At 35.6% G+C, this 21,547-nt stretch overlaps 1 protein-coding gene across 5 annotated transcripts in view; it reads right to left on the reverse strand.

The window, feature by feature from the left end:
* Positions 1-21,547, reverse strand: part of EFR3A (EFR3 homolog A) — an 89,131-nt gene that overhangs the window by 8,750 nt on the left and 58,834 nt on the right. For all 5 annotated transcript variants that reach the window (XM_059901636.1, XM_059901639.1, XM_059901634.1 and 2 more), the window contains 6 exons: positions 17,350-17,511; positions 16,582-16,713; positions 15,307-15,374; positions 14,206-14,333; positions 5,992-6,083; positions 2,415-2,463 (listed from right to left, as the gene is read on the reverse strand). In XM_059901636.1, coding sequence (XP_059757619.1) covers positions 2,415-2,463; positions 5,992-6,083; positions 14,206-14,333; positions 15,307-15,374; positions 16,582-16,713; positions 17,350-17,511 — 631 coding nt within the window. The remainder of the gene's footprint in view (positions 1-2,414; positions 2,464-5,991; positions 6,084-14,205; positions 14,334-15,306; positions 15,375-16,581; positions 16,714-17,349; positions 17,512-21,547) is intronic.

A 21,547-nucleotide genomic window follows, 5' to 3' on the forward strand; every position in this document is an offset into this window, starting at 1 on the left:
GGCAGCAAGTTTCTTTTCCATGCATTAGTCCAGCAGTTCTCAAACTTTTTGTTTCAAGACTCCTTTCTACTCTGAAAAATTATTAAGAAAGCCAAATTGCTTTCTTTATGTATGACATCATTTGATATTTTCCATATTACAATATAAAAATGAGAGACTTTAAAAATATTCATTAAATGCATTAAAGAAATGAAACCACTATATGTTAACATAAATAACATTTGTTTCATGAAAAAATAACGATATTTTCTAAAATGAAAAGATTTAGTGAAGAGAATGGCATTGTTTTCTATTTTTGCAAATCTCTTTAATGTCTGACTTAATAGAAGCAGTTGGATTCTACCTGCAAATGCATTCAATCCACTGCAATATGTTATTTTGGTTGAAGTATATAAAGAAAAACTAAACTCACACAGGTATGGACTGGGAAAGAGTAATTCAATAAGTAGCCTTTTCACAGAATTGTAGCTATTTCTTCTTGGACACTACAACAAAGCATGACAAACGGTAGTTTCTTAAAAGTTAGTTGCAATATGGAATTTGAAACCTTATTAATGAACTTTTTGTAATTGGTTATATTAACATCTATTGGTCTGTTCTACAGTTTGAATAGAGCTTTACTCATGTATGGTTTTGTAACATCATGCAAGGTCATTTGGAATATTGGTCCACTGATTTATGCAGACCCTCTAAATGTAGACATATCTCACTGTAAAATATTCTTTAAAATCACATTTGTTAGTTATTATCACTGATCTCATTAGAAAAGTCTTTAAATAAATATTGGGGAACTGTCAAACTTGCAGTGGCAGACATAAGCTTCAAAATTCTAATTTTGTTAAAAAGTGCTAATTTTATCACTGGGAGCAAATACCATCAGGGTGGTTTTTTTCTCTTGAAGTGACAGCTTCCCTTCAAATACCACAGGTTTTCTGTCTTTCCTTTTTTTTTTAAGTAAAAGTGATGTTCCTTAAAAAAACCAACTAGTTGTGCTTGCGAATAAAAGCAATCAAAGAAGTGCTTTATATGTGCTTCCCAAAGGCATGTATTCATGGGATGAGATTAATAAAATTAATCATTTATACTGATTCTTCAAAGGCATTCTTAAGAGAAATCTTGACTTTTAAAAATAACTGGGGATGTGTGGTGCTGAAGAATTCAATGACCACTAGTACCGTTTGACGCCACTGCCTTCATTCATGTTAATCCATGCAGTAAAAAGGCAAATAATGTCTTAGTATTGTGCTGAATATACTTTTTGACTTGAAGGACCCCTTGGAAGAGTCTTCCCCAAAGCTCCAGGGGTCCAAAGACATACTTTGAGAACCACTGCCAGACTGTAAGTTCCTCAACATGTCATTAATTTTTAAATGTCTCACAGTATCTTGTACATAATGTGTGTTCAAAAATTGCTTACTAAATTCAATTTTATTTTGGCAAATTTGATATTACAATAAGAAAAAAAAAATCCTCTAATGGATTAAGCTGAAAAAGGTCAGATTTTATTTCATGTATGATGGGTACTAGAGCACTTCACTTCCCTTGTTAATGATTTTCTTATTCTAATGTTTCTTAAAAATTGAGAGCCAATTTCCACTCTCTATCGTGAAAGTCAATTTCCACCCTCTATTGCTTTACCAATTAGAAATGAATTGAGATCAAGGCATCATGAGCCTAGCAGGAATTTATATTAATACTTAATTGAAGGAATCATTTAAAAAATTTTTAAAAGAGGCAAATTATATAAGGTAAAATTTATTTCCATAAAGGCTACAGGAGAAAAAAAAAATCAGAGTATTATTTTATGCAAAGATAAGTGAAAAGATTACAGAGTCAGTCAGACCTGGGTATGAAATTTGTCTCCGGTATTTACTAGCTATGTGATCTCAGGAGAGTTGCTAATTTCTCTGCCTCAGTGTTCTCATTGATAAAACAGCAAGGATTAATGTGACTCTATTGTGCCTGCTGACAATTTCGGCCAGCTCCTTTCTCTTACCCCATTAGAAACACGCTTCTAATTACACTGCTATATGCCTACTAAAAATCATTCTATGTAATTCTCTCAGAATTATTCACCTGCCCATCTCCTATAAAAGAAAATACATTCACTATTTCTCATAAATTCACTCAGCCTCAATGTTGGCCACCAAGTAAGGGCAGCATTCAAATACATGGCGATATGCTTTCATAATTCTAGAAAAGTCATTCTATAGAGAGGAAAATAATTATCTATGACAAGACAGGACAATTACAAAAGTCTAAAGAACATAAGCTAATAAACTGATTATATATTTATATAGAAATCGACAGTATATACACTTGCCATGCTGCCTCTGTTAATTCTGGCATTTAAACAAGTACCAAGATATAGATAAGCTAGAAAATACTAGGAGAGTTAACAAGCAAAATCTCACCAATTGCTTTCTTTAACGCCTCAAAGGTGATTTCTTCAGTGTTACTAACCTAGAGAAAAGTGATTTTAAGTAAAATAAAGAGTTAAGAACGGTCAATATAAATGATACCTTCACCTAGTTACAAGTCATCTAAGAACTTTGACAAATATTTTTTCTTCTTTGTGTTGGCTTGCTTTGTGATCACACTCAACAGTATCAAATAATTTCCACGTTTTCATTGGTTTTAACAATGGTCTACCACAGTGGTTCCCCAAAGAAGCCTACAGATTGATGTTAGGCTGGCAGAATTAGCAACCTTTAAGGCAACCCAACCAATATTCAAGGCAGAGATTATATATAAATGCAGCTTCAGCTATGTAATAAATGAAAACTAAGTATTCTATACTCTTTATAATTTTGGTACCACATACAGTTTAAAAATCAAAAATGAAATAATCTAGAACTTTAAATGCAAAAATTTTAAAGCAAAAAATCACTACTTTGGGAAGTGTTCAATGAGTACAGTTAACCAACATTTAAAAATAATTATATTCTGGATCTTTTAAGGTCAACCACCAAGTCTTATTCTCCAGAAACTCCCTTTAACTTGAAGTTTTCAAATCTCGCTTGCTTTGAGACATGTAAAAGGTATGAAATCAAGTACTTACATAAAAAGTCAGTAATACTTTTTGTGGCACTAGCACATTTTCAGAAGGAATAATATATCCAGTTACTATAGTATCTCTGAATAAAAGTTAAGAAATGATATATGAGTACTTGCCTTGGACTCTGGTCATCCCTAATTTTAGCTCATGAGCTTCTTTTTGCTAAGTCTAAGGCAGCAAGACTAGTGAAAGCAAAAGACTTCATGCTTTGCACCTTAGCTCTCTGTACAAAGGATTTAGCTGGAAATCAAGCAGCAAGAGTTCTACTACCTCAGTTTTTCTACTGAGGGCTCATATTTCTAGTTGAAGTCAGATTAAACTTGGGAGTCTTCAGTTGCTTTGTTCTAGATCTTTGGAGCAGATATATAAGATTAGGCTCTGGCTGGTCAATTATTTGTACCTAGAAGCAATCCAGTACTTCAAAGTTGTTCTTACAACTGGTTAAGAGCTTTAGACTTTTGAGAATCAATTATAGTATAGGAGAAAGAACATAGGAGAAGCTAGAAGGCCAGAATTCTTATTACGTAGAATTTTTACTTATTACCTGTTCAATCCTGGATAAGTGAAAAGCTAGAGTACTTTATCTAATAACTCTTCTCTGTTTGTTGTTTTCCTTAATTTGGATAATGATGATGCATTCGCCCAGCACCAAAGAATCATGCCTATGGTGCTTTATTCTATTAGTCAAGCTGATCATTTAATTTCAGGAGGCAGAGACGCCACTGAAATAAATAAATGTTTTAGCCATTTATCTTCTTGAATACCTTAATTTAATTAGGTATCTTTATACATATATAGTGCAATTTTTAGGAGAAGTTCACTAAGTGATTCATGGTGGGCCCTAAAATTTGAATTGCAAATGTCAGGACTCACATACCTCAGAAATGAACCAGGTATTTTAATAGACCATAGTAATAAGCTGAGTTATATCTAGGGAAAACAAAAGTTTTGCTATGATCTCCATCTAAACAACATTACAAGCTCTAAAAGCAGGTATCAAATATATCTGAGGACTAAGTGGGATTATGTATATACAATTTCAAGTAATTTTGATGAAATAATGAGCAATTTTTCAAATGAGCAATTTTTAAATTTGATTCATTGTTTGCAAATATACTTATTCTTAGTTTGATATTTTGTTACACCATTAACTGGTGAATACCTAACTGATGACACTTTCTCCTGTCCACACAATGAAATTAGTTAGTTTTAGCCTAGAAGGTACTGTTATTCTGTCTTCTGGTGTTTCAACGACCATTCCTAATACACAAAATCAGATACCATAATGGTAAATGAGTTTGAAACTCCAATGTGCTCAAGTAAATCTTATATACTAAACTGTACTTAACTTTTCAAATACTCAGGGTGAGGCATATTTGACTTAGGATTTATAGTTAGAGCAAAGATAAAACAAAAGGATCTTTAATAAGTTAACAAATGTATGAATGAACTTTTAATGTAAAATTCATGCTCAAGAATGTTCCTCCTATATTGTCTTCATGCAAATGTTTCTTCAGTTCATTTTATCAAAATAGACTGATTCTTTGCAACCATTTAAAGTGCTATATATGTATTTTTAAAAGAAATAAAAATGGTTAACAAAAGGCAAATGGAAAAATACCAGTCAATAAAATAGACTGCACTCTTGACAAGTATAAACTAAGGCTTTGGATGAATTTCTTCCCTCAAAAGGTAATAGCAGCAAATTCATAATCACCGAAAGATATCGCTAGCAAGATATCCTTCTTGCTAGTAAGGAGTGTAAAAATTAAAATGGCTTTGAAGAGGTGAAATTTAGGGAAGATGATTTTTCCTGAGTCTTAAACTGGTAAGAAACTCTAAACCAACCTTAAAACCCCAAGTTCCAAAATGAACACTAACTGCCTATTCCAACTACTCTGATGCTCTGCAGATAATTCCTTGATAAAACTGATTAATTTTACATAACAGGGAGTTAAAAGCATGAAAGATATAAATTAATTGGCTGTACCCTGGCCACCAAATAGTTTTAATTCCTGAAGACAAATTAACTGGCAGGCATTGGAAGCAGGAGGGAGGAAGGAGGCTGAGAAAGCATGAATTCAGACAACTTCCTTCCTCTTTTCTTACATGGATATTCTTTTAGCTATTTACATTGTACCAATGAGAAATAATGAAATACCTAGGAAGGCAAACAATGGATAAACCACAAGGAGGAGGCTGACTTGACATGCTGGCACATTGGCATTTTTACTTGACTATCAAAAAATTCTCTGCTGATTTGTGTGGACAAATCCTAGAGAATACTGGCTGCTTTTTCTTCCTATAACTCAGCTGGGTACACTCTTGTGCTCTATTGAAACAGGAGGAGAACATTAAATCTATGATGTTTCAAATAACTCCTTAAAGAGTACACAGGTCACTGATACAGCTTAACCTACGTTAAATTCATTATATTCACTATCCAAAAAGATAAAAAAATTTCTCTCATAGGTGAAATTCTGAAACTTTCTAAAAGTAGTGAGCATTTGGCTTCACATGAGAGTGTATAATTCCATTTATTTTCACAACTTATGTTTCATAAATCTTTAAAAATAAATAGGATTAGAGGGCCTACTTATTTAATAACAGGTCTTGTGTAGCATTTCTTACTTATTAAAAAAACTTACTTAGTTCTATCTTATGGTTCCTTTTACTACAATGTGAAATCTAGTGATATCATAACACACAATATTAAGTTTATGTATCTTTATAGGTATATGAAATGAGTTCAGTAAAATAAATTATAAATAAGTTCAAGGCTAAATCAAATTAACTTCTACTAACAATTTTGTTGATTTAGGGATAAATCAGAGTTGTATTTGATCCTGTTTAGAAGTGTGGAGGGGCAAAAAGTTCTTTTAAATTGATGTCTATCTCAGACAGTACTTCATCATAAACTTTCAGCAACTTACCACATCATCTGAAGGAATGCTGTTGGGTAAGATATCCACCTGAATGGATACGGTGTCCACAATACTTTTCCTTCTAGAAAGTCGATCTTCATCTAAAATTTTAAAACATTTCCCCAATTATGTGCTAGTTAGAATGATATGTCACTTATAAACTCCACCTATTTCAGATTTAAACTTTCAGAAAGTTAAGACCGTTTTTTGCCTTTTTTGCTCTTTTACTAAATATATGAAACAGTGCGCTCTCAGGCTGTTATATGTCGTGAAGCAGATTAAAAAAATAAAATTGATGGCTGAACTCAGTTTAACACAGCTGACCCTTGAACAACATGGAGGTCAGGGGTGCTGACACCTGCACAGTCGAAAATCAGCACAGCACTTTACAGTTAGCCCTCCACATCTCCAGTTCCACATCCAGTTCAAACTTCCCAATTCTCTATTAACCAATTCTATTTGACATGTTCTAAACCCAATTTTAACATCTCTAATAAACCTCCTGTATCTCCACAATGCCATATTTATTTTTCAAGAGTGCCATCATTCAAAAATCTTTATCTTTTCTTACCTAGATCTGAGGATAGCTTACTAACTGGTCTAATACAACACTCCCTCCTATACTACCAGTAGAGTTGTTCTAAAATAAATCTTTTTCACACTAAACTATAATTTTAAAACAAATCCAGGGACTCCCCTGGTGGCGCAGTGGTTAAGAATCCGCCTGCCAATGCAGGGGACACGGGGTTAAGCCCTGGTCCGGGAAGATCCCACATGCCGCGGAGCAACTAAGCCAGTGTGCCACAACTACTGAGCCTGCGCTCTAGAGCCCGCGAGCCACAACTACTGAAGCTGCACACCTAGAGCCCGTGCTCCGCAACCGCAATGAGAAGCCCGCACACCACAACAAAGAGTAGCCCCCGTTCGACGTAACTGAAGAAAGCCCGTGTACAGCAATGAAGACCCAATGCAGCCAAAAATAAATAAATAAATAAATAAATTCATTTTTTAAAAAAACAACAAAAAAACAAATCCAGCCCACTGACTAATGCTGAGCTTCGCAAGTTTTTTCACATCAAAGCACATATATATAATTATAATACGTGTAAGGCACCTGGAGATAAAAGGACGAGGTTGCTCGCACTGCAAGCTGACTGCCCCAGGCCCGACCCAGCTACCTGAAGAACTAAGGAGATAAATATCCAGCCTGTAAAGCTCCCAATAACAACTGGGAAGCTCAGGTCTAGAATCTTAGTCGAACAGCACAGTCAGTCACTGCATAATCTGGCAACACTCCATCTTTCTAATCTCATTTTGTATATAGAGTTGACTCTTGAACAACATGGGGGCTTGGGGCACTGACCCCTGCACAGTCAAAAATCTGCATTATAACTTTAGTCGGCCCTCCATATCCATGGTTCTGCATTCACAGATTCAACCAACTGAAGATCATATAGTACTGCAGTATGTATTTACTGAAAATTATCTCTGTATAAGTGGACCCGTGCAGTTCAAACCCGTGTTGTTCAAGGATCAACTGTACTGTGATTTTATCCTTCTGAAGGGGTGAAGAATGAACTAAAAGAAGGCCAACATAAAGAAACTAGCTTCTTTCTTACTGACTACTCCTCTACTCCAAGGTAGCCTTCCATGGCAGTAATTAATGCTGTTAATCAAATATGGCAATTTACTCTCTTTCTGGGACATAGTAGGATTGCAATTCCTGGCCTCTTTGTGGTTAGGAGGGACTGTGTAAGTAGTTCTGGCCAGTAAAGTATGAGTAACATTTCAGATGGCGGCTATCCCGTCAGCTTGGATTCCAGAATACAGATGACATGAAGTTATGCACAGTTAGTTGGAGCGATGAATACATCTTTACTGGTTTAAACTACTAAGAACCTGTGACTGTTTGTTCTCACAGCACAACTTAGCCAGGGTTTCTTAGCCTTGGCACTAGTGGCATTTTGGCCCAGGTAATTCTTGCCGTGGGGACTGTCCTGTGCCTCACTGGATGTTCCGTGGCATCCCTGACCTCTACCCACCGGATGCCAGTAGGCCTGCCCCAGTGGTGGTAACTAAAAATGTCTCTAGGGTTGACAAATGTTCCGTGGGATGGGCAAAATCATCCACAGTTGAGAACCACTGACCCCGTCTATCCTGATAACAGACCTTTCTAGAGTTTTCCCTCTATGCCACCATGAGCTTCTTAAACACTAAAACACTAACCACATCACTCCCCCAAGCAAATCTGCCCATTGCTTGATGAAGTAAAAAGGCATCTGGGTTCTCCAGTCAGATCTTGCCAACAGTAACTTCAGAGCTGCTCCCTTATTTATCTCGTGTTTAAGGCAAACGTGCCTATTCTCCAACCTCTGAGCAGGCTTTGGCACATCTGCCTTACATGCTTTTCTACAAACAGAAACTCCTACTGGAAGCCCTTTATTACTTGTCCTTTCTTATGTCCTCCCCACTGTAAAGATTCTCACCTTTCAAGCCTTGGTTAAACATTACATCGCTTCCTTTAAATCTTAAATATCACTCTCATTATTTTTACTTATCCCTCTTTCTTCTAGCTACAAAAATTTACTTTCAGTTATGACTGATCTTTCCTTGTCACTCTTCAATCATCATCACCCTTTATTCATCTAGTGGGCCTTGAAGTACAGACATATGACTTAATGTCTTAGGTCCCCAAGTATACAAGAAATTCAGGGGCAGACTCTGTCTGCATCTAGCACACACCAGTTACTAAGGTTCTGCTGGGTGAAGGCTGGAGGAACACAGACCTATATCTGTGACAAGTTATTACCTATCGTTTTTCTACAGTTTTCAGGCTGGAAATATTATATCTTTTGCGTAGGGCCATTACTGAGGTAGCCTAGATACTGTACTTTGTCTACTTTTTCTTCATGATCATATGCACTAATATAAATCACCAAAGCTAATGACCGAACATCAATGGAACTGCCACAAAATAGTATGTGGTCATCACTGCTGACTTGCTTTTTTACCCTCTAATCACGCCAACTTTCAACGTCTTACCAGAATTCAAAATGAGGAATAAATAATAGCCTGCTTCCCACCCACACAAGAATTTCTAGGTTAATATACAAAGGCTGATGGTTGCAGAGAAAAGTCAAGTTGAAGCCTAAGATAAAAATAAAAAGGAAAGGAGAAGTACAGAGGCAGGAGAGGGATTACTGAGTGACAAAAATCAACAAGAAGAGAAGGGAAGTATAGTGAGCAGAGATTAGGGAAGAAAATGAAATTCAGTGGGAAACTCTAATACTATATTCTCAGAAAGTTCTTTCTTTTGACCTATAGAGCAACCCGCTTGTAGGTGACAGAAAAAGCCCGGATACAACTATCATCAGATATCTTGTACATCTACACAGAAGTAAGCTTTCCAAAACAGAGCTTACCAAAGACAACTCTCCTGTTTCCATGGGCCGTCCACATGGGTTCCTGACCTGCCTTTCAACACCTGCTGGAACGCAGCATCACTGCAGCCTCCGTGGACTGCGCTGTCCCGCCAGTTCGAGAACCACCCCGTCACCATCTCAGCGTCTGATGTACGCACCCCCTCGGGAGGCCCTTGCTTCCCTTCCTGAGGTTGGTTTGGGGGAGTCCCAGACACCACTTTCTGTGCCCTTTCATTTTCCCATCCCTTCTCCCTCTCCGCTTCCTATAATCTGCCGTTCACAATGGCAATCATTGTTTCTTCTTTTTGTTTTTAATTAGAACCTGGGTTTTAGAAGTAATACTTAGAGAGAGCGAGGCCTAACGTCCTTCAGTGATATTTTGCTGCCACCTGGTGTATCTGTGTGTAATGTATATAACTGCATTCAGATGGCTAAAGAATAGAGAAAACAGTCTGAATACAAGTATAACACAGAACTACATTAAATTACTCAATATAATTTTCTATGGCTATATAAAAAATAAGATGTAGGAACTTACTTAACTGTATATAATAAATCACAAATGTAATTAGGGCCACTATACTATTCAGATTCAATGAAAACGCTAACTGGGGCAAAATGAAATTTCACAGATAATTTATCTACACGAAATTTAAAATGTCAGTTTAATGCTGATACTACTTATACAGATATACTTTTTTTAGTCCTGTAGAAAAACACAAAATTCCATCTAGAGCTAATACATATTTATAAAATGAAAGAACCTAAAAAACCATTGTCACCATGAATAAAATGCCAGTGTAATATAAAAGACAATCTTTTATTTCTAAAACAAGCTTTAAAACAAAACCTCTACAAGGAGAGATAGGATATATACATGAAAATACTTTTATAAGCAGATATTCGTAGGAAAATAATGGAGGTTTTGATAAAGCAGATAAAGGCATCCATGTGTTATAAGTGCTTTTAATCAATAAAACAAATTAACAAAATTCAAAATGCCAATTGGAAGATTAAGACATTAAAAAAATACTAATAACATTCTTATACTGATATGGCATTTTGTAGTTTTTAAAAGTACTTTCATGTATATATCCCACTTGAGCGAAATGGCTTCAGGGCTATGGTCCTCGCTTCACATGAGGATATGGTGTCATTGAGAGATTAAGGGGTTATGCCCAAGGCCACATAGCAAGGGTAGAACAAAGCCACTCTAGTCTCTCTTCATTTCTTCACTTTGAGAAGTCATCTTTCCTGAAAGCTCTTGCAAAATTCCCTATACTGCTAATTTCAAAATTCTCATCATAACCTCTGATCTCTCACACAAAACACCGTCCTGACCCCTACCGTACTTGGATGCTCCACTGTCCAAGACACTCAACAAAAGGCTGAACTCCAAAACTACTCCCTCTTCCCTATTCATTTCTGTTAATAAAAAGTCCATCCTTCTATCACCCAAGATTCAAAACTACTTATAGACAGTTACATTTGAAATGCATACTTCTTTCTTTCTTCACTTAAACCCAGTCACACCACCCGTCCCTCCTAAAACAAAAACAACAAAAAGCAAGCAAATGAAGCAGCAAACAAGCTCTGTCTGCTCTTCTTCCTGGTGCTGTACCAAGCACCCAAATGTCCGTGGTAGAGCCCTAGACAAAATCTTTGCTTTTCTCCCTGCCCCCCCACCCCGTATCACTCAACTGTTTATAGATTCTCTCTTGCAGTGTTCTAGAGTCCACTCACTTTCCTGTATTCACACTGGGACCTCCTTAGTACAGGTCACTGCCATCTCTCCTGGAGATTACTGAAGAGTATTCTAAATGGCTGTCCCGTCTTCAGTTTGCTAAACTACAACTAGAGTAACATTTCTAAATGCAACTCTTATCATGCCATCCCCTGTTTAAAATCATTTAATGACTCCCCATTGCTTTTAGGATAGTTCAAACTATTTAACCTGGTTTTACAATTCCCAACCCTACTCTTCCAATTCCCTCCAAGTAGACTAACTTTATACTAACTCCTTGAAAAATCATGTTCTTGCCTACCTCCATTCCTCCACATATGCTATTACTTCTGCATGAAACACAGTTCACTTGCCTAACACCTGCTTCAGGCTCAGCGTAGGGACTTTTTCCTCTGGAAGACATCCGTGTCACCAAACCTGGAGCAAACACTCTCCTAGGTGCTGCCTGAGGACCCCAAACCTCTCTGATCATAGCCTTTAAGGCATACTGCAACTGTCCTGTTAGACAAATTGTATAATGAATTAACTTCTTTCCTATGCATCTCAAATAAAACTGGTGAAGTGCCATCTTGGGAGAACTGAGAAAAACGTCACTCAAAATCATCTTCTGTGTTTTGTGGTCCAGATGAGGAACCCGTTAGGAATGACTGTAAGTTTTGTGAAAGCAGAAACCTCTACCTGTCTTGTTCATTTTTGCTTCTGTTTGCACAGCAGCTGGCACACTGTAAGTACTCATTAAGTACTGTACCCCCTCACAGAGGAGCACTTAGCATACACCTAGACATATGCTATTAACTCAAATTCTAGGTTGATTTGAAATAAAAGGAAAATGCAATAATCAGCTAACATGTATTGATCACTTACTATATGTCAGTCACCAACAGTTCAGTAAGCTTTAGGCAGACCATTCTTCTTTCTTTAGAACCAGTTACCATTACATTTCAATTGTTTGTCTGTCTTCTCCACCAGATTTTAATCCTTGAGGATAGGGACTGAACCTTAACATCTTTCTACCCGCAAAAGTCAGAAAAGTGCTTGATATATAGTAGACTCTCAGTAAAGGTTTGTGGAATACATAAAAAAATAAACTTGGATCAATATGGATGACTGAACAATCTTTGAGCACACAGTTGGCAAAAATCAATTTATTAAGCACCTAACTGAACAGGCAAGGCAGTTAATTCTAGTGGTCTTACCTAACTAAATTATTTAATTTCAGTCTCACTATCCTCATTTGTAAAAACAAAGACAGTGCTACCTTCCTCACCAAACTATGTTACAGATTAATTGAGAACATGAATACGAAGTGCTTATCACAGTGACTGGCATACAGTTAGTGCCTAATAAATGGCAGCTACTATTTTGATGATGATGGGTATATATGCATGATACACAACAAACTATTTTGTATTTTTTCTTTTGATATATTGTTCTTAAATCCCTTATTTTTTAAAATGAATATCTGATGGTTATACAGCAAAAGGAAACTTTAATAACCGATTGATTATCCCATGAAGTATCACTGTATCTTCTGACTCTTTCTGCATTAAGGCAGGACACACATGCCATGGACTGGTTCTAAACTATCAAAATCTTTATAAATCAGAAAAACCTTATTTATACTGAGGGATTTCTGTGCAGTTATGTGACTAAGTATATGCTGAAATACTCAGAATTCTCCTAGTCAATGATAGGGAGGCATTAAGAAAGAGAATATATCATTTTCATGGGTGGGAGGAAATGGGAAGAGCAAACCACCTCTTAAAAAAAGTACCATAATTTTCATTAAAAATTGTTTAGAGTTAAAGGAATAGGGTAAAAGGAAATAACAAGGAGTGAAAATAAACTACAGCTATGGGGAACGTAGAGCAAAATAATAACTGAACTCACAACTATATAAAATATACAGGCCACTGGCTCCATTTTCTAGAAGGCAAATTGTATTAAGCTATTTTCCTAGAGGACAGGTGAGGGAAAGGGCAAGCCAAACTGACACTTGGATTTACCTTTGTACTTGTGCCTGGGTTTATGAGGTTTTTTGCCTGAAGGAAAGAGAGCTAAATCCAAGTTATAAGAATGAAATATTTTAAAAGTCGGTTTTAAAAATTCTTTTAAATTACAAAGCTCTACTCATGTTTTATTCTTAGCACTTTTATTTCCCCAAGGAACTCATGAGGAATAGAATTTTCTATACTATGGAATTTAAAAGAAAATGCAAAAGCTTTCATTAACATCTCAGACTATTATAAACAACCATCATTGTAATAAATGTATATACTTTGGAACCACATTATAAAAAGATAGCTATTCCCAAAGACTGTGCTACTTCTAGTGATTAATCCAGAAAACTACCTAACTGAAATCAAATAGTTCTCTTATAGAACAGAGGTATCCCCAAAGGAAGAACTAGTTTTTCTACCAAATTTAATATTTATACAGTCATCAAATGAAAATGAAGGTGTAAGATAAAAATTCTTCAATTTTAGTTTTCAAAGTAAAAACTGAATGCAAGACACCATGCAGTTTTGTCTTGAAACAAAACAGAATTATCTCAGGCAATGAAAAGAAAGGAAGGAAATACATAATGCACAGAGCAAAACATATTCTTAACTTAAAAAGTTTGCAGATTTCTTTACATAGCAAATAGTCTGTACTCTTTCAAATGACAAAAATTACATAATTCATTAAGGTCAATAGTCACAAAAATCACTAACTAAACAATTTTCACCAATTTCCCTAAGTTAAACACAATATTGCTTAAAGAGTAAAGATCTCATTTTGCTTTTTTGTTTAAAGGATAATATTATTCAGTATAATATCAATAAAATATAAAGTATAATAATAACAATAATCACTTGAGGATTCAATATGCTCATGATAAAATCATATACATGTTTTAGAGATTTACTAAAGGTTTTCAAGAGCAAAATTTTAAAATAGAAGTAAATTCTCTTAAGCTAGTAAGTATACAAACATCATTAACTTTCTAACTGGGCTAACAGAAAAATTGCTGACACATAATCACTAGAGTAAGAGTTCTAATTACCTTCCTCTTACCTGTTACTTGTGGTACGTACGGTACTGACAATCTCTCAACACTATAGCCACTGCCACCTAGTGACTCTGCAATCTTGTTGGTCAGAAAGTACAAATTTTTGTCATGCTTCTCTAAAGATTTTGGAAGCCTGTCAAGTTGATCAAAAAAGAAGTCATTTAGTATTATTTAAATTACTGGGCAAAAATAAGTTAACATATAAACATTTTAGATCAAGGCCTAAATATAAATATAAATGCAACTTAAACTGTAATTAGTAATAGAAAAATCAGTGTATTTTAGGTGGCTAATTTGAGCTCTTTAAAAACATATGGTACGTGGACCCATATATGAAGCATTCTGCTGATTCTTTCCCCAGTAATGTCCCAACGGTGAAGCCAGCCTTACATGATTCCACTGGTATTCACACATTAAATGATGAAGAGGACTAAATTCAGCTTTAACTTTCATGCTAATTAAAAATCTACTGAGAGAAGAAAATAAAAATGAAGCTCACTGACTGTTAATGAAGAAGATATTAGCCAACTAAGTGATAGGAAGCACTTGGCTAAGACCTACGATTTCACTTTCCTTTCAAACTGCTTAATATTATCTTATGCGCATGCTTTCAATATTAAACTGGTTTTAGAGCCCAAAAGTTTGAATAAAGTATTTTTCATATATATTTTTTTGTTTGGACAGCAAGAAAAAAATTCAGGGTATAACACTGATTTTCCGTAATACATTCTTTCTCCTACAGCTTTATTAATATTGTTGTCAGTTATTGAGAGTCTTGAACAGGATATTGTATTCTCTTAAAGGAGTGTTCACTTATATATCAGAACATGCTATACTTAAGAGATATACCTCCATATTAAAAAAAGGTAAGATAAATTTTTTTCATCAAAGATTGATTCCATGTGTTCATGAGTCTACATTTATACTGTACAAGAACTTTTATACCAAGAGAAACAAGTTAGATGAATTAAATGACAGAAACATAAAACAATGAATATTTTAAAACACCAGAAAATTATTCTAACAGTAGTTTACTCCTTTGTAATTATCACTGATTGGTTTCCCAAGTCAGTGCCCCTTCCTTAAAATGTAAAGAATTAACATACATGCACTTATCTCTGAAAATATGCTCTGGTAGAAAATAAGGGGCTTCCATAGTTCGGATTTCAATAACCTGAAAAATGTTCAAAAACAAAACAAAATAAAAATCAAAAACCTCACTCCTCAGGACCCTGCCACAAAAATTTGGAAAACTAAAAACACAGAAACAGAATCTAAACATTTATACAAAATATCGTCATTTTATTTTGGAATTTAAACTACATTTAGAGCCCAAAAGCAGAGTTCATTTTGTTTTCACATTTATTATTTTAAAAAGTCAGCAGGTAACAAAATCGTGATAGTAAAATAATACAGGTTGTTAAAAAAAAAAAAAAAGAGAATACATTACATTTGATTAAACCTACTACAGAGGGATTAGAAGCTGTACTTTCTCAAACGCCCCATGTGGGAAATGCCTTCACAAGCACCAGGCCCTCGCTGTCCCCCCTCCTCTGCACCACCTTCTGCAGCACGTGCAGGTGGTCTCAGTGCTCTTGTGAGGTCTGGCTCCTCCACTCACCTGGGAGCCACTTAAAGGGGGACCCTGCTATCACAGCATTTGTTGTATCTCTAATGGCAGATGTCAAATATTCACTCAAACATTTGTTTAATGAAGGAATGAGTTTTATTTATTAGAATGCTCTAAAAACCTACATTTTAGCAAGGACTGAGAGGTGTGCTTCCAATTTCATAAAAATGAGGTTCTCCCTGAAAGACGTTTTCAAAGAATAAAAAGTACAGTGGACTTTTTCTGCCAGGTAAGTTAGGAGCTCTGAAATGTATATTAAATCATGCAAGTAACTATTTAATGAGTTACTGCTGAGAAAGCTAAATACAGTTGAATGACACAGGACAAATCTCTGAGAGGCATATTAATTATGCAACTTTTGAGATCTAACTCAAGTAGATTGGTTTAAAACAATAACAACAAAAACAGTATAATTAAAGAAATATTAGATACTATGATTCATAATGGTTTAAAAAGGAAAACAATTATATAAGAAATCACATGAAGTATTTTAGAAGAAAATCATATATTCTACTCAACCATTACACAGAAAAATTCTAATACAACAACAGGCATCAAAGAAAACATAACACTAGTCGTAGTTAGAGCTGTAGTGTCGATTTTGTCACTATTGAAAAAGTCATGCATACTTTTATAGCATTATCTTAATAATTTGGTACATAATCATCAAAATTAAAAATAATCATCACTGGAAGAAAATCCACCACTTTTGTATAAAAATCAAATTCGAGGGCTTTTCTAAATACATTACCTTGCTAACATGCTGGCAAAACGCAGGGACAGCTATCATCTGACTTACAAAGTTGAGGTATGCAGCAACCAGCGCCATGATTCCACAACGATGGAACATTGGCAAATTATCCTCATTGATAATTGCACTGTCCTTTAATAAAAAACCAAAAAACAAACACTGAAAGATCAAGGTCTTACGCTTCATTAGCATTTTCTCTATGATTATACTAAAAAACTGCAGGTAGTTCGGAATGCTAACAAAAATGTCCCCTTATAAGAAGCTTTAAAAAAAAAAAATTCTAAAAAGAGAATAAATGCCCATTTATAAGAGACTTAAATCTCTCAATTCAAACAGTTCTTTAGGAAAGCCCTTCCTAAACGTGGGCGTGGGCAGAATATATATAAGATATATAAAAATAACTATATATATTCTCGTTGCAAACTGTCCTGTTATTGCGTAACACTTAAACTCCAATTAAACAATGACATATATGTAATTCTTATTATTTAACGACCATCTTCCCCGCTAGGATGGGCACAGGGACCATGTTGTCTTTTTCATCACAGTATTCCGGTGGCCTTGAACAACAGTTAGCACACAGTCAATACTTACGCAACATTTGTTAAAAGAATAAATGAATGGGATCGTAGCCTTGAGTATTTTAGATTTAAAACTGGACATCTCACTTAAAAAACTCATGTCCTTGGATAAAGGCAATAATATTTTAAAGATGGTGTCTAATTCATGAAAGAATCCTTTCTTCAATGAAAGGTTATGAAAACATACCTGTAAAGCAATGGCTAATCGAATGAGATCAATAACCACTTCTTCATTGGCCAATTCAATAGTTATAAGAGCAAGAGAAGTATAAAGTAGCTCATAGTTTTTCTGAACATTGTCTTCTTCTTTACAGCCCAAATATATGTGCCGATATAGTTGTTGCCCATTCTGAAAAGGGGAATGACAGAGGAAAAAGATACTTTTGCTTAAAATGTAGCAAGGCAGATTTTACATGCATATATAACCTCTTAAAAAGTAGCTATCTTATTACATAACTTAACATGGAAGAGATTTAGGCTGATAATCGGAGGGTCAAATTGTATTCCAATTATTAACGTCAATAACTACACCAATGTATGACTACAAACTAATATTGGAGTTGAGGACAAACTTAAATAAAAACAGCAAGTAAGAAATAGTTCCAGTGTAAACAATGAAAATGTTTTTAATACTAATTTGAAAAGACAAGCAAATTATAGACTGATTTGAGAAAAACTGAAATGAATGGCAGAATCATGGAAGCTTTGGCAATGATAAAGAACATTTGGCTGAGAGGAAATGGACTCAGGCTTTCCCGCCTTAGGGAACAACCTCCTGTGAGGTGAGGTAAGAGCTGTCCAGGGAAGAGCATCTCCAGGTTCTGCTACACTTTTGTCTGAAGTGACGATGGCACATCTATAAGCCCATCTGTAGATGGGAGAGGTTACAGACACACCCCAGGAGACCCAACACACACTGCGAGAGGGTCCCCTCTAAACCAAACCAATCTAAATATGTTAATAAAGAATATAAAAGCCTTGCTGTCTAAAGCATTCCTGGGTATAGGTCTAACTGCCAAGTGAGAGCTAACAGAAATAAGAGAGTTTTTCCCATTTCAAGTTACTATGTGGTAATTAACTCAACGTGTTGCATTGGTTCTCAACACAAACTGTAAGCTACGATCACTGGGAAATGGAAGGACCACCATGCCTCCTCCCCACCAGTCACCACTGCCCACCCCTGATATGATTTAACCCGTCAGTGGCGAAGCCCAGGCATCGGTGTTTTTAAAGCATAAAGCTCCCCCGGTGATTGTAATGTGCAGCCAGGGTAAGGCCTACTCATTCCCACGTGGAGGGGCCTGAGCTCAACACTCCAAGCTCAGTTTCTGTTTCTCAGAAGGTTCGTCTGCTTCCTCACTGGAGGAGAAAGAAGTGAGCAGCAGCAGCACAGTCTTTGCACGCCAGCCTGTCTTGAAAGATGCGCATTTTGCTCTGTTCTCTACTTAACGTGCACATGGACCCACCCAGGTGAGGGTCCTCCAGCTGCGCCAGGGACTGGTTAAGTCTGTTTAGGTCTGTGGTTCAGTATCAGCAAGTGGGGGGTTTTGTGGCTACAGATACACAGCTATGTATGCTCTCCTAACAGATTCCTCTTTATTTCTGAAGCTGACATTTCGGTTTCCATCTTTCTGAACCCAGAGTTTGTCTCTCTCTCAAAAGATTCTATACTCTGGTGTATAACAGTCTATGTATTGGGCCCTCTCCAATCCTTTTCTTTGTCTTTTTTTTTTTAACATCTTTATTGGAGTATAATTGCTTTACAATGGTGTGTTAGTTTCTGCTTTATAACAAAGTGAATCAGTTATACATATTCATATTTCCCCATATCTCTTCCCTCTTGCATCTCCTTCCCTCCCACCCTACCTATCCCACCCCTCTAGGTGGTCACAAAGCACCAAGCTGATCTCTCCGTGCTATGCGGCTGCTTCCCACTAGCTATCTACTTTACGTTTGGTAGTGTATATATGTCCATGCCACTCTCTCACTTTGTCCCAGCTTACCTTTCTCCCTCCCCGTATCCTCAAGTTCATTCTCTAGTAGGTCTGTGTCTTTATTCCCTTCTTGCCCCTAGGTTCTTCATGACCTCCAATCCTATTCTTAAATCTGACATTTCTAAACGTCATTAACAACCATTAAAGGAGTGCTTACACACATGGGAGTTTAAACTTCGGGTTCCTTAGTAATTCAAGTTTATTTTTAAAAAATTACCTACTACATACCTACCATATTAGATAAAATTAAAATCTAACATTACGTATTATAATATTATAGTGCAAATAGACATAATGACTTCCAAAAGTGGTTTGGCATTGTTTAGTAAATTTGAAGAATGCATAACTTATTACTCAGCAATTTCTCTCCTACAGGCATCAGAGAAATGAGAGTTACATACAGCACAATACATGGACAAGAATGTTTATAGCCATACTGTTCATAACAAACCCAAACTGCAAACAATTCATATGTCCACCAACAGAATGGGTAACCTGTGGTATATTCATGTCATAAAATACTATAAAGCTACACATGTGAATGAATTTCACCAAAATAAAGCTAAATGAAAGCAAGAAAACATAAAAGAATATATAAGGTATGGTTCCTTTCACACAAAATACAAAAACTGATAAAACAACACTGTACTGTTCAGGGATATACAGATATACACTTAGGTGGCAAAATTGTAGGAAAAAAAAGCAAGGAATAATATTCATGAAAGCAAGAACAGTGATTACCTCTTGGGGAGAAGATGGAGTTGTAAACAAGATGGGCATGTGGGATGCTTTTAGCTGTACTGCTGTTCACTTAAAAGTAATTAAAATAATAATGCCTATATATTTTACATTTCATAATAAGAAGTACTTTTTTTCTACATAATCCTTAATTGATAAAACACTAACAAGAGCTCTTTTATGCAGTGACATTCTGCCAGGAATTTAGCTCTAGGAGAGTAGCCCTGGCAGGTGAGGAAACAGCTGTTTGGAACAGCTGAGTGGAAACAGCTGTTTTCTCTTATCTGAAAATACAGCTTCATTAGGATATTAGAGCTGAAAGGGCACCTCCCAATGTAATTTGTAAGGGCACCTTGCCCTGGGACAATTTTTCAAACTTAGATCCAATGTCTAAGATGTCCCTAAAACATTCAGATGGAGCAGTTTTAGGCTGGGTAGTCATCTGAGACACAGCTGCCTGGACATAATGCTTGCATGGAAAAGCCAAAGGTACTGTCCATTCTAAACTGCAAGCTTCTCTTAACCAAAGGGCAGTCCACAGTCCCCTGGCTATAGACCTCAATTTTTTTTCTTCAGGTCTTCACTGAAATTTCCATAAGTGGCTAGTTAAAGTTGCATATGAAAACCAAACAACATTTTTACTGATAAAATAAATGAGAAAGTAAATGAAAAAGGGTGTCCAATTGTAAAAATAAAATGATAAAGGAAAAATGTGAACAGATTGTTCCTAAAGAAAAATATACTAAAGAAACGGTTTATACTAATGGTAACAAATGCTTAGTCAGGTTAAGTTATTTTAAATTATGAAATGGAAGGAAAACTAATGCAGAGAACAGTTTAATGATTCAAAATTTAACAAGGAATAAGTAGTCTAACCTTTCAGTTAAACCATACCCTTTCAAATTGACTGGCTAGCAAAATTAAGCACAAAGGATTATTTCTATCATACTAGATAAAATAAAATCAATCCAGTCCCAAAGTTCAGGATTGCTTAATGTCATGATGTTAAAGTAAAAAACCCCCAAATTAACTATCAGTACATTTTAAAAATTCATTCTATCACTCGATTAAAAGTTCCTCAGTTATGGGGAATAATTTCTTTGATTAACTTGATGATATAAAATATCGAAAAAATAAAAGTTGGAAAGAGTTAATGCCTTTGACCTATTATTAACCACTTTTTTCATACACAATAAAGTCAAACTTAAAGAATTCTTTTTATTCACATTAATTTAGGAACAGTGATTGTAAAATATTTTTCAAATGAAGTTTTTAAACTTTGAGGCCATTAACTTGAAACACAGCAATCGATATTAATGGATAAGGACAAAAAAATAAAAGATGGTGACAGGAAGAAAGCGGGGTCTGACAAAGAGCCAAAGATGATCAGGGATTATAGATATCTGTACCTATCTTCCTATAGGTCTGTTGTTCTCTGCACCTCTAAAGATCCAGGCTCACCAAAACTGTGATTTATCCACCAAAACTGTGATTATACTGAGGTCAGTTAGCACACATGGCATGTTTACTGTTGTATCTCTCAATGTTGAGCTCAGCGTCTGGCAATACTAGGTGCTCAAGCTTTGGATGAAGAATAACTGCACAGAAAGTTTATCTGATATACTAAATAACTTTAGATGCCATAATTTTCTA

This window comes from Balaenoptera ricei, chromosome 17, assembly GCF_028023285.1.
Source record: "Balaenoptera ricei isolate mBalRic1 chromosome 17, mBalRic1.hap2, whole genome shotgun sequence".
Lineage (NCBI taxonomy): Eukaryota > Metazoa > Chordata > Mammalia > Artiodactyla > Balaenopteridae > Balaenoptera > Balaenoptera ricei.